This window comes from Belonocnema kinseyi, chromosome 1 (assembly GCF_010883055.1).
Source record: "Belonocnema kinseyi isolate 2016_QV_RU_SX_M_011 chromosome 1, B_treatae_v1, whole genome shotgun sequence".
Taxonomy (NCBI): domain Eukaryota; kingdom Metazoa; phylum Arthropoda; class Insecta; order Hymenoptera; family Cynipidae; genus Belonocnema; species Belonocnema kinseyi.
Window position 1 is genome coordinate 94,805,205 of NC_046657.1, and position 15,210 is coordinate 94,820,414.

General features: G+C 34.7%; 1 protein-coding gene across 1 annotated transcript in view; it reads left to right on the forward strand.

Moving 5' to 3' along the window:
* The first annotated feature begins 2,469 nt into the window (after positions 1 to 2,469).
* Positions 2,470 to 15,210, forward strand: part of LOC117178850 (lysosomal alpha-mannosidase-like) — a 155,055-nt gene continuing 142,314 nt past the window's right edge. The window contains exons 1-3 of the mRNA XM_033370359.1: positions 2,470 to 2,493; positions 2,552 to 2,654; positions 2,744 to 2,825. Coding sequence (XP_033226250.1) covers positions 2,470 to 2,493; positions 2,552 to 2,654; positions 2,744 to 2,825 — 209 coding nt within the window. The remainder of the gene's footprint in view (positions 2,494 to 2,551; positions 2,655 to 2,743; positions 2,826 to 15,210) is intronic.

The following is a 15,210-nucleotide window of genomic DNA, read 5'->3' on the forward strand; positions in this document are numbered from 1 at the left end:
CTATAGAGATGGCATTACTAGACTAGAACACCGCTATGAGAAATGTATCAGCCTTGGAGGAGATTATGTTGAGAAATAAAAAAAAAAAATTCTTAAAAACGTCGTTTTTCTTGGTCAGGCCGGAAACTTATCAATCCACCCTCGTATTGTCAACTTTAATCAAACACTGAGACTGAAACCCCTGGTGAACTACATTCATAACTGAGAACTGAAATTATGTATAAAGACAGTTTTTAAAGCACCTAAGGCTTTGACGATTACATTCCCATTGCGACACTCGCTCTTCGTGCTCGAAAAGTAAGTTTTACAGATTTCACTGCGTTTTAAAAATATGCCAATATAGATAATTTATTTGATTATTAACTATGTAGAACATTTTAAATCTGTGCCTACTGGAAAAATATAATTGAAAACTTAACATAATGAATTTGTGAAGCTATTCGCTTAGGGTGCTTTCTAGAAAGATTGATCTACCACCTCGTTCGGAGCAGTGTTGCGAAACGAACGTGCTATTTATATAAACATGACGAGAATTCTAAAACTTAAAAAAAATCTTACATTCTCATTTCAATGAGAGGGTGCTAGTTTTATGTGAGAAATGACTTTCGCGGATTTAATTAAAAATTGTTTTTATGTCTGTTTTTATCGCTCGTCGTTGTCGTCGTTGTTATCGTTGTCTGTATATCGGATAGCTTTGAACAGAGCACTCGGATTGAATTCTGCTTTGGCACACTTTTTAAGGGCATTTGGAAAATTATTGAGACTTTTTTTAAGAATTAAATATTCTATGTAAGTTTTTTTATAGTGCTCGGAAATTCAAACAAATTATCCTTACGGCTTTTTTCAATAAAAATAAAATTTTCAGAGTTATGGCAATTTCAAAATTTAAAGAAATGAAAATTAACACTTTAAGTCAAACAGCACACGAGACGAAAAAAAGCCAAGGAAACAATTTTGCTCTTTGGAAGCCCTACAAGAATGTCATTAACAACTTTTTGAATATTTTGTAAAAATCGAAAATTCAAATTTTGACCTAACAAAATATAATACAAAACAAAAAAATTCATGTTGCGTTACGATCAGATAAAAATTATGCACGCCGAAAAGGTCTGTAAATTTGTTATAAATCACTTTTTGATTTGACGCTTAGTTTTTGTTTTTTTGGCAAAAAAGAACATTAAGGGCATGTGACACAGCCAAATACCTATATTACCGACCTCACTTTATCAGTTGACTGAATATATTTTTGAACCTAAGAACTTTTTTGTAAATAATATATCCGGCTGAGACTTTGGAAAATGTATTAGAGTACAATAAAGTACGTTTAGGTACTTCATTTGGGTAGGAACTTCACTGAAAATTATTTCCAACCACATTAAAACTTGACCTTTTTTACATCTTTTTTCTGAACCTCGAAATTTTTTGAACGTTCGAACTTTTTTTTATACAAAATATCGGCCTCAAAATTTGAGAAGTACAAGAGCCGACAGAAAACTACGTTAAAGTGCAAAATTTAATAATAAAAGATGTAAAAAAAATATTTCAAATATATCTTATTCGGAACACGAGGAAGGACTGACAACGTAGGACGAGCCATCTGTTATCGCCTGTTCTAGTCGAGTCCTTTGTTGTGTGCCGGATAAGATTGATTTGAAATATTTTTTACATCTTTTATTATTAAATTTTGTACTTTAATGTAGTTTTCTGTCGGCTTTTACATTTTTCAAAGTTTGAGGCCGAAATTGTATATATAAAAAGAATTCGAACGTGAAAAGGCTACGAATATGTTAATATTCATTTTTTGATAAAACACGTAGCTTTTTTTATTTCAATCGTGAAAAGTGATATTACAAAGAAACAAATTACATTTTTGGACAGAAAGACACAAGATATAATAAAATGTTTGTTAACAAACCTTTTTTAAAATTAGTTCAGACAATTCGCCGTTAACCCTTTTTTCTCACGAGATACGTGATGAGAATGTGTTCGTTAAAGCCAAAGGAGCTGTAACAAAAGAGAATTCACAATCACTACATTTCAGCTGTACTTTCATTTTAAAAGTCATATGCAAAAATGTAAGGAATATACGACGAACGAACGCGTAGCGCAAGGTAAATACATTATCAAACGCAAAGCGCGAGATTCAACTGGTGTGCACCATCATGCGCTCAAACTTACGAGCGGCGCGCACAGCACGCGATTAGAATGTGCCCGCGCAGCGGAAATATTTTTTTATTTTGAAATTGCTCTACATTTTTTTCTTTTCTACAGAAATATTTGGTTAACGAGCTTAACCTCTAGTTTTACCTCTGGTTTTGGCAAACTAGAGGAACTTCCACGGAGTACGCTGGTTTTAAACATGTGCAATCAAATACAAGCCTATTAGAGTAATGTCAAATAGATAGAAAAAGTTCCGGAACGGGTTGAAAATCGATCAATTTTTAACATTGTCCTTTGGACTATTACTATATGTACACTCTCATGAATCAGAATGTAAAAAGGATTTCATAATGAACCCTAATAATTAATAATATTTCTAATAATATTGTAGTCTTGTCCAAAAGTACATCCTGGAAAACTCAACATACACATGGTAGCGCATACTCACGACGATGTTGGTTGGTTGAAAACTGTTGATCAGTACTATTATGGAAGTAAGATATCACATTAATACTAAAAGTTTCAAAAAGGAAATCTAATGAAAAACAGTGCAATAACAATATTTCAAATTTTTTCCTTTAAGGTCGGCAGTATATACAGAAAGCAGGTGTTCAGTTTATATTAGACTCTGTGATAGAAGCCTTACTACAAAATCCAGAAAGGAGGTATACATTTATTCTCAATAAAACCTTTACTCTTGCTAATATGATTTTCACAATACGTTTATTATACTAGTAACAAATTAATAATAAATAAGTAATCGAAATAACGGATGCAAGACTTCGTTAATCGCTCGAAACCGCTTAGATGTAATGTCTACTAGGGAAAATTGATTCGTCATGAGGCAATTATTACTCAAGAGAAACAGTAAATACTCACTAAATTTGACGATAAACAAATCAATTCCAAAAGCAAACCACGTTTCGCCAATTTCGACCAGTGGGCTTCAAGACAGTTTTTCTGAAAATTTGAAAAAAAATCGTTTGAGTATTATGGAACTGATAACAAATTGAAATCAACACACTCCACCGCTAGGTCGCTTAGTTGTTCTTTGCCGCTGCTGCTTTATGACTTGTGACAAAAGCCAATAACCGTAGCAGTGCAGTGGCAGAGTGTGTGGGCCTAAACTCAATCACAATATTCACATAATTATTAAATTAAATATAATATTGATCGTTTATCTAATATAAGGCTTTTCTTTTTAAAAAATGTACTAAAATCTTGTATTACCTTTCTGAAATATACTAAACCCCTTACAATTATCAAGCGCAAGTACACTTTCTAAGAAGAAATAATATGTAGTAAAAGGAGATAATTAACGCTAAGGAGGGGTGTCAATAAGGCCGTTTTTAGACCCAAACAGATCTGCTTGATACTGCCGGACCTTAATGCATTAGTGTGCCTCATAACTCTATGAAACAGTTTTTTTAGCGAACAAATGAATCTTACGATAATCGTCCTTTTAGATTAAAGATTTACATGCGAATTCACACACTCGGTTAGAGTCTCTTGTATTTTAACCTGTTCCTAATTAATGGGCGCCACCAAATTTTTCCCGAAAATTGCTTAATTCTATGAAGTTGAATGTACATAAGAACTCTTGATCTGAGCCCTCAGCCTGATCTTGAAGTAGCAACTACTTTTATTCAGAAACAAAAAGCAATGAGGATTTTCGAGATTTTTCAGCGGATTAGCTAATTTAAATTGTTCTTACAGTTACAGAAATACCTTTAAACCTACTCGTTACTTAGGGGAGACCACATTAAAATAGATAATGATCTAATAGTTGATAATCATGAATTATAAGTACAAAAGTAAGTATAATAGTCAATTCTAATTTCAATATTCTTTAGCTTTACCCAGAGTGCGCCACGGAGAGGTAATCTACGCCATAGCCTACTTACTCTACTATTTTCAAAATATTTACAAAGCTGTATACAAACAATATGCAAATGCAGAAATGTATTTAAACTGAATACAAAATACAAACAAAAATAAACATAAACAAACTATGAACAAAACGGAATAAAAGTACTTAATGAGATAGGTCCTGGTCTTCTTCTGCATCAGGCCAATTGGAAGAAGCGTTATCCGCATCTTCTACGTAAGAGTCATAAGTCTGACAGTTCGTGTACCTGTCTTAAACTGACACTAACATGCTTTTATAGGATTCGCTTCATCTTTGTACTCTACCCTCAGATTGTAAATCTTGGAAGAGGTATCCCGAGTCGAAATTTAGGCCCTACTTTGAAGCCGTAACTCCTACCTTAGTAGGGACTGGAAGCTGTAAAGTAAAGCAGTGATTTCAATGTAGTTTAGACCCTACTTTGACGCTAAAAATGTCCGAAATCGGCCGTTTTTCCACGTGTAGGGTCTGCTACGGCGTCCTTAGCAGCAATGGGAAAAAGGCAGAGTATAAGTGAGTTAGAGCTATAAATCGGGATACCAGATTTAAAACAATCACAGAAAAAGTAAAAATTTGCTGCAACTGAGACCTGCAACGGTTAATGATTAAACATATTTTGGCGAAAGTTTCATTGAGGTTAGAAAAATAATTCTGAACTCGTTGACTGCATTGCGCTGAAGTGAGCAAATTTCGATAAAACATTTAGAATCAACAACAGAAAACACAAAAAAATTTGTTCTTCCTGATATATTTCCTCCGAAATAAATCACATTATTGTAGACGAATTAGAACTTATTTAATACCATTTACATAGCAAAAGCGCAATATGTAACTGACAGATGGGAATCCCCATTTATCTCAAATTTAATGAAGTTAAACGATGCTGGATAGCGCTGGCGTCGTAATTGTCGCTACACCTCGAATAAAAATGGAGCGATTATAAGACGAAAGATTATCTAGGAAAGGTTAAAAATCGGAAATTACCTTCGATTCATGTAAAGTTAATCTGGCAAGGTTAATTTTTGTTCCAGTGAATCTTTCACCTGGAATCGATGTAAACTTTATCCTTATTTTTTTTGTGATCGCTTGCTGACTACTCGAAGCCTCGCGAAATCACAAAAGAAGAAATAAAATGTGATAGAGTAATAAACTTAGATTCTCAAGTTATAGATTGCACAATTATGCGGTATATAATGTAGAAATTTGCAATGTACGATATCACGACTTCTCGATATTATAATGCGACACTTACGATATATAGCGCAGGAATTACGATATACATGGTGATTCATGCGATATAGTTTTCTCAGTGCAATTATAAGTTTTACCAGCGGCCTTCCTTTATGGACAGAGAAAAAGCGCCTTTGAAATCGGTAACTTGAACTTTTTTCTTTGTAAACATAAGTACCGTCCTCCTCAAGAATGCACACGTTTTCTCCATTTAAAATAGTTTCTTTCCAATAAGTCTGGCATACTTATAAATAATATCATCAGGAGATATGTGCCATACTCCCAAGAATTTTGGTACAAAGGATGCAATAAGTGCATTTCGAGCTGACGCAATTGCTTTGCCCACTCTACTTATTGATATTGCGAACAAAGTATATAAAACGGATAAAAACAGTTGTGTCCGCAAATTCAATAACAGAAGAGCTGAGTGCAACAGGTAGATCAAAATCTAATCCTTTCTTTAAAGCAAGTTTTCTCAAGTCTTGGAGTAAGTTAGTGATTGTTCCAGCATAAAGAATAGAAACATGTGACTAAATTGCGATAGTATTAATTGCCTCTTTTTGAAAATAATCACCCTGTAAGTGTTTCTTACAGGTTTTCGAAGAGGACGCAATCAATAATCCTTTTTAAACAAATACTTGAGTTCGAGCCCTAGCGGAAGTATGTTTAACTTCACCTTCTTTCTTGCAAGCAACACATTCCTTTCCAAAAATGATACCTCTTTCTTTATGTTATAAAACTGTTTCAGAAACTGATAGAAGATTTTGTGAATCAGAAACATGCTGATTCAGAAAATTCAGCAATTTCAGCATCGGTTGTATCTCTTTAATTACAAGGAGTTTTATATATTATATAGCGGTAGTGTCTACAAACCTTCGCAGAACCTGTAGTCTCAGAGTTACCGTACTGTCTTTTCAAAATCTCTACATCAGAAACAGATCAAAGAGTACCATAATCAGAAGTACCGCGAACGTCAATGAGGATCGACTGTGAGAGCTCTTTCAGCATCGGCTATGATTTCCATCGGTTGAAGCTCACAACTGTCTCAATTGTAGAGACCGCGAGACTATAAGGTAGAGGCAGACATAGAGACAAAGAATTTACTCTCAGTTAGATGAAAAATGATGATGATATAAATAACAGGCCACTGGTATACTTTTTTTCAACAATCACGTGACGCTTACATGTTTTTTGTTTTAATCCAACTGTCGTGCATTTCAAGGAGTTAATACATAAAAAATTAAGGAGCAGATCTGGCACCCTGTAGTCCGGGTTCTATTTATTTTATTTTTTTATCCAATAACTGCTTTCAGTTCACAAGATTACGATCAAGATAAAGATGATATCATTTAAATCATGCTACATTCATATTGAGAGGGTTAATGTTCCGTTTTAATATATTGCATCATCAATATCCAAAAAATCTTTGAAAATTAGAAGGGCATTGAAATATATTTCATGGACAGAAGGTAGAAAACGTCTGCGCTGCCTGTTCCTCTGTTAGCAGAAGAATGTTCAAAATCATCCACTAGATGATTAATTTCGAAGAGATATCATAAGAGATCTTTTACAATCACACAGTAAAATATCTTATCGAACAAGAAATATTTAGAATATTGTCATCGTAATCATTTATCCTTCAGACAGAGACAAACGATTAACTCTTATGTCGAGGGGCGAACAACGCTATTCCCAACTTGTATGATGAGGAGGGACACAATGAGTTTTCTAACTGGAGTATTTCCATTAAGTTCTCAACACAAAATATAGCTTTTACTTGTTTCTTTACACAGTTTAAAATAGTTTATACCATTTTAAATATTCCATAAATTGCAAAGAGAGTATATCATAGATTACCTCCCCGTAGTTCACTTTTGTTAAAGCTTAAAAATCTATACTACTGACTTAATTTCGTGCTTAAAATAAGTAAACACTTACTTCCAGAGTATTTCTGTAACTGCGCAGCTAATTCAAAATAGCCATTTTGCTGAAAAACCTCACAACTCCTCAGTTCTTCTTGTTTCTCAATAAAAGTAGGTCCTGCTTCAAGGTCAGGCCCAGAGCCTAGAACAAGCATTCTAACGTATATTCAACTTCATACATTTGGGCAATTTTTTGAAAAGTTTTGTGGCCCACCATAATTGGGAACAGGTTGAAATACAATGGAGTATAGCCAAGTGCGTGAATTTCCAAGTAAATCCTTAATCTAATGGGACAATTATCGTGAGATTTATTTGCTCATTCCAAAAAGGATTTCACAGAGTTATGAGGCACACTAAGAACATTAATGTCAGGAAGTAATAACCAAATCGGTTCGGGTTCAAAAACGGCCTTATGGACACCCCTCCCTTAACAGATTCTATCGCTGACTTTAATGGACTTTTTGACTTATTCTAAAATTTTAGAATGACTTTATATTTCATTTTTTCGCTGAGATTTGATATCCAAAACTAAGCTTCTACTCACATGTCAACATTTTCTGTAAATAAAAATCTTTATTAGTACTAAAATATGTCATTTAGAGACTCCCGTAACAATCATAACATTTATCACGCGCAAAATATGGTAAAATTTTCGACTATTTTAATTTTTTTTTAAATTCTATAATAATACTAATTTTTACAAACAGTATAACATTTTTCTTTTAAATTCACAGAGGAAGGAGAGTCTTTTTAAGATTTCCTAGAATTATCACGAAAATTTCATTTCCAGGAAATTATTCTACAGTTTTGTTTCGAGTACTCATTTCAGCTTTCTAAATTTTCTCAATATAATTTTCATGCACGAGTTTAAGTAAAATATGTAAAGTTTTGGCAGAGATAGCGTTGCACCTTCAAACATCTATTCTCCTAAAATATTTATTCAAACTTTTTTTTTGCATTTTAAAATGTCTTTATTTATTCATCATAATATGTAAGATAGAAAACACTTTACATTGTTTATTCACTATATATCAGGTACTTGTTTCTCAGTGAGAAATATGTGCCTATGCAGCCTTTGTTTATAATACTGTTATGTTCATAATATAATCGTTGTTCTGTTAATAATACTTTGGGTGAAAAATTAAGACAAAACCCCCATAAATTCGTTTTATCATTAATCCTAGGTTCTTAAAACTACGTAATATACAACAAAATATTTAGAATAAGTATCGCCTTAATAGAAGATGTTGAGGCTAATTTATTTAAGTAAGATATGATAGGGTCTCTTAAATTCCATTTTTAAAGGCATATTTTCCTCTGCTATTGGCTATGCTTCCTAAAGCTCTGGTAAACTCATTTGATTGTCATAATAATTGTTGGTTAACGTCTATATTTGTTCCGATATATATGGAAGGTTTAATTTTTCGTGTAGATCCGAAATTTTTGTCCTGACGGAAGAATTATTAATCATTCGAAGACATTTGTTTTGGAAACGTTGACGTTTCTGAATATTATTATCATGCGTATTGCTCCATATTGGTGCAGTATAAAGGAGAATAGGTCTAATTATCATAGTGTACAAATTGTTTTACTTTTTAACACTAAGTTTGCTTTTTCTGCAAAGAAGGCAGTAGATGATACCTAGAATTTTTTGTGCTTTTTCAATAATTGTATTGATATGTATGTTGTAAATAAGTTTGTAATACAAATTCACCCCTAGATAGATTGCTGAGTTTTTAGATTCTGTTGTCCTAAAAAAAATTTGAAAGTCAGGAATTATTTTCTTCCTTTTGCGAAAGTGGTGATTATGATTTTTCCTGGCGAGGAGTACAAGTTCTGTTTTATCAATGTTAACTCTAAGTTTACATTTTTCAAAACATTGTATTACTAAGTTAGTATATTCCTGAAGCTTTTAAAGAGCTCTTCTAGCACTCCATGAAGCTGCGTACAGGACTGTGTCATCAGCAAATAGTGTTCGTCTCGTGCCTTCTATGCTTGGGGTATCATTTACATAATATAGGAAGTAGAGAGGGCCGATAATGGAACCTTGTGGAACACCTGCCTCAATGCTCTGTTCATTGGATTTTGTGCCATTGGCAGTGACAATGAATTTTCTATTTTTTAAATAGCTTTGTGTTATTTTGATAAGGTATGTTGGAAATTTGAGTTCGCTCAATTTGTAAATTAGGCCTTCATGCCAGGCTGTATCAAAAACCTTTTCTAGATCAAGAAGGACCATGGCAGTTGAAATATTTTCATTAAAATTACTGGAGATAAAGTTAGCAAGTCTAATTAATTGTTGAAAAATATTTATTTTTCATCTAAATCCGAATTGATTTGAGATTAAGGGTTTTTTTTCTGATTCAAATTTTAGCATCCTATTGTAAATGATTCGTTCAAATATTTCTGCAATAGTAGGAAGTAAGCTAATCGGACGATAGATTGCTGGGAATAATTTATCCTTCCCAGCTTTATGAAAGGGTACAATATTAGCTAATTTTCAGCTTTATCGGAAATACCAGAGAATTAAGGACGCGTTAAATATATTATTAATTTATACGAGTGCCTTTTTAGTCAAATTCTTTAATACGAGTATAATATTCTGGATTCCGTCTTGGTCAGGCGCCTTTCTCGAGCTTGTTCTCATTATAGCCTTTCTGATCTCTTTGAGTGAGGTAAGTTCTATATCATTATTATCATGGGGCATATTCGCAATTTCCTCATACCTATCGTTGACTAGTTTCTCAGTATCATCTTCTCCTATGTCTGCAGTGAGACGATAGATTGACTCATAAGGTTCTCTTAGCACCTCGGCCTTATCTGGGTCCGAGATTGCCAACCCGTGTTTACCCTGCAAATTTGGGATTTTATTAATGTTTTGCTTTCTGAAAAAGCATTTAACCATTTCCCAAAGTGAGTTATCTCTAATGGTAAGACTGTCAAGTTTTTTATCCCATGAGTTATTGTAAAATTTAGAAATTTCTTTAGTGATTTTATTGGCTAATTTATTATAAATTTTTTAAATTTCATTACTGCAAGTTCTTTTATAAATTCTTCTGATCGCGTTCCTATCTTTTTTGAGATGTTTTATATAATTTGATCCGTTTTTGTGATAATTCTTAACTTTCCGCATGGGGATTGCTTTTTGAGCTGCATTCAAGATGATACTGGCAGGCTCTTCAACGCTACTATCTATATCACATATATTCTTCGGTACCGTGTTTAATACTAGTTCATGACTAATTAAATTTCTGAACTTATTCCAGTCAGCGCGCTTCTAGTCAAAAGATTCATTCTCAGCGTATGTATAATTAGTTATATTATTAAATGAGATAACAATAGGTATGTGGTCGGAGTTTAGTTCATCGGGGGTGGTTATCGTTATATCACAATCAATATTTTTAATCAGGCCTATGTCCAAAATACTGGGTAATGCATTGGTATAAGGGTATAGTGTAAAATTATCTGGGGCTAAAATTTTGAGGATATTTTTAAGTGCAAATGAGTATACCATTTTTCAGTGAAGGTTCCCAACTTTGCAATTTCAAGCAGTATTTTTGGCATTTAGATCGCCATAGAGCATAACCTTATTGCCCAAGTTAAAAATGGACTGTAATTCCCTGAAGAAAATTTTAGTTCTTGGAGGATTATAAACAGAAAAAAATATAGATTGGTCACAAAGTATAATTGCTACACTCTCAAGAAATAAAATTTGTATAGTGATTTTCAAGTAGTTAATTGCTGTTTTTATAAGTTTAAGAACACTACCTTGAGCTTTATTATTATCTCTATCCTTACGCACCACATTATTGCCTGCTACGTTAAAATTGCACTTCGGTATCAGTCTAGTCTCATTAATTAACATTATATCTATATTATCATCCCTAAGAAATTGCGTAAACTCTCTATAATTTCCTCTTATTACATTAGCATTCCAGTGCCCTATTGTTAATGAGGTGACTTGCCTCCTATTTGCTTTCATTTTGCAAGAGATTAGATAAAACCTTCACCCTATCAATATCGTTATTGCACAAAGCCAATTTACTATTTAAATTTTTGATTCGCCTCAACACCTTACCTATATTGCAGAGCTCGTTCAGTTTTCGTCTTTCGGATGCAAGTTCCAGAAACTCTTCAGCCTCGGCGGGTAGCGTGTGTTGCTGCTCGTGTAGTTCAATTCCAATTCGTCGTGGTTTCGATTACAAATGATTTTTCGAAGCATTAGGCCTAGATTGCTAAAGTTGTGGGTAAATTTGCTGCGTCCTTGCTGGTGGAAGTTACTGAATCTCCTGGTTTCGATTCGAAAGACGTTTGTTGGTCCTGGCGTCTATTTTTTCCAGGTGTTGAATGTACAACTGACATTTCGAATCACTCGCCTGATGTTACCGTTGCAGTTGGTGCAAATCAATGGACCTGCCTCATTGCGATCACAAACTTCTGAAAAGTGTTCTTGTGCGCATTTGACGCACTTGGGCAAGTTTTGAAAGTAGCTACTGCCATGTCCATATATTTGACATCTGCGACATTGTGTGACTCGTTTACTGTTTCGAAACTTGTTCCAGTAGATTCTAACGTAGCACAGATATTTTACTTTCCGCACTGCGCCTAAGTCTTTTTCTGGTGGGATTGTGATTATGTAGTTCGGATATTCCGTAGGTTTTATTTGGTTCATTTCGATAAGATAGATGGAGATGCCTTTCTTGGTGAAGTTGAATCGAGTCTTCTTTGATGATGTAACCTCGTTGATTTCTTTCATGATCAATGAGTGGTTGCTGACCTTTTCCGTTATCACGATTATTATTATCACAAGTTTCGGATTAGTTTGTGAGGTTTCTGGCACTTTATAACAATGCTCTTCTTTTGGATCAGAGTCGAAGAGTGTCTAATAGCGAGTTTTTGGAGAAAATCTGACTCTCTCTGCACATTATCTGTCCTCTGCCTTTTATCTGCCACGCTAGCGGGTGCTAGATTTGTTTTTTGATATTGTTTTTCCAATAACATACAGAAATCCTTTGTTAAACTGTAAGCATAATTTTAAATAAAAATATTTTTGTAGATTCCGCGGTATCTGCTGAGACTTCATTTTCAATATTTTTCAACGCACTCTCTACTATTACGTAGAATTCCGTCATACTATGCATTTATGATATCCTTTAATGTAAGCATTGATAAAACAATTAACCAGTGATGCCGGAACACAATTGGTGGCGGGGGGAGCATCTATCGTATATGGTAGACATAGGTACATTCAGATTTTTGTGATGGCAAAAGGCATTAATTACACCCACAACCAAAATTTTGGGGGCGGCAGCTGACCCACCCGCCCCTCTGTTCCGGCGCCACTACAATTAATTAATTTATCTAAAGTATTAAAAATCAACTATAAATTTCCGAATAATTATATAGAACTTTCAATTTTGACAGTATAATTTAAATTTTATGATAAGAAACAGAATCAGTGGTGTAGTCCTAAAAAAAGCGGCCTAGCGATACTTCCATAGGAACTTCGACTTATGGTGCAAACTTAGAGAATAAGCTACAGACTTGCGTTGGTATCTAAATTAGGAAATTCAATTCATTAAAATTACCTGAAACTTACATAAGGTATCTTACAATTTACCGAAAATTCATGTGAAGTTACCACAAAAATTACACAGCCACACAAAAAAAGTGTGCGGGTCTGGTAACAAGACACACGTATTCCTATGGATTTTGGAGCGCTGAATTTAAATTCGGTATCAAAAATCACCCATCACGTCATGGTCGAGCCATAACCTCAAAAAATGACGAAAAACCATGCACTGAGGAAAATAAATTTCAAAATAATGCCAGTGATGCAAATTTTCACTTCAAAAACATGTCGACAACTCTGAAGGATCAACCCTTGCCTGATATTAACTTATTTATCATAACTTTACCCAACAGAACCTGACCTCACCTAACCTGAATTAACAGAAATTTATTGAACTACACGTAAAGCTCTGGAAGGATATTTTCCCAGTAGCAAATGTGTGCTACATCGAATGGGTCAACTCGAGCCTGACCTAGAAATAAATCTAACCTAGCCTAACCTAACCTAACCTCACGAAACACAATTAAACTGATTGTGTTGTCCCGTTGTGTTTGCGGTACCGTTTCATTCAGCTTCGGCTTAACCTACACAGAGGTTTAACCTATCCTAACCTAACAAAACCTGACCTAACATAACTGATTACGCTGGCAACCCTGTTCTTGCCTACTTTCATATTTTGACATTAATAGCAGTAAATGTATGGAGTTTCGTAACCGCTTGTTGTTAGCACTATTCGCCTGTGTCTGTAACCAGGGCACCTCCACGTGGTGACGGTCGGCAACGGATCCACATTGGCTGAGTCCCTGGGTAAACGGCGTTTATGCCGTCATGGCAGACACAGGTGAAAAGTGTATTACGATGCAGGGAAAACCCCAGTATCGGCGTCTGGTCAGGGTGGGAAAGCGGGCACTCCGACGTCGTCATCATGCAACCGTAGCTCTTCATCAATGGATCACTTGGTTAGTGTAGAGTCCCATGCTACAAGGAAAAAAACCGCGAGCATTTCTCAATCGCATGCCTGCAAAAATAGCTCAGATTCATTCTGTTACATTTGCAGTAAATATGAAGTGAGCAGTTTGCGAAAATCAATCGACGAGGAAGTGAAAAGTCTTTACGAAAAGTGTTTTGACCGTAAATTGCTGCACCAAGAAACAAAATGGGTTCCTCATGTCATTTTCAATTCCTGCAGACTTATGTTGTATCGTCTAAAAAGTTCAAACAACGAAAAGTACCGCAAGTACTCTACACTAACCACATGGAAAAAACCCGTTATTGCGAAGGACTGCTACTTTTGCATGAATTCCATCAAAGGGTTCAACGCCAAAAATAAAAATAACATTTCGTACATTAATGTGTGCACAGTCACAAGAGCAATTGAAATCAATACAAATGCGCGCCAGACTGATTTAAGCGCTTTAGAAGATGATAGAATGGAAGTTGGAAGTCAACGACATGGAGACGGTAGTGAAACCAGTGATCGAACAGAAAATAGTTCTGATGATTCCGATGAAAATGATGAAAAAGATGACGAATATGGCGTGCATAAAATGAAATTGAAGGTTCCAATATTAGTGTCGCAACTAGAACTGTATGATTTTATTACAGATTTTGGATTACCGAAAGACGGCGCTGAATTTGCCGCTTCATTTCTAAAAAGAAGAAATCTTCTAGAGCCAAAGACAAAAGTTTCATTCTATTGCGACAGAGACAAAGAATTCAGGAACTTTTTCTTTAAAGACAAAGAGACGTCTTTAGTGTACTACACTGACGTTAACGGACTAATGAACCACTTGAAGAAAAATGTGTACAGAGACGAAGAATGGCGACTTTTCATTGATTCGTCAAAACGCAGCATTAAGACTGTTTTACTGCATAACACGAATACTTACGCTCCTATCCCTATAGCTCACTCAACGGTCATCAAAGAAGAATATCACAATGTTAAAATGCTTCTTGAAAAAGTTAATTTTCACGAATCACAAATGGCAAATATGTGGTGATCTCAAAATCAAAACAATGGTATTAGGCCAACAATCCGGTTTCACGAGAGAGCCATGCTTTATATGCCTGTGGAATAGCAGAGATCGAGCCAATCATTACAGCAAAAAACATTGGCCTTTAAGAGATTCATTCAAACCTGGTTCTCATAATATCATCAACCAAAGCCTCGTTGTTCCAGAAAAAATTTTACTACCACCCCTCCACATAAAGCTTGGGTTCATGAAGCAGTTTGTCAAGGCGTTAGACAAAGATGGACAATGCTATAAGTATATATCCCTTAAATTCCCTAATGTTTCAGACGCTAAATTGAAAGAAGAAGTCTTTGATGAACCACAGATTCGAATATTGACAAGAGATACTAATTTCGTGAGCCACATGACGAAAATTGAAATGGACGCTTGGGAAAGTTTTAAAGCAGT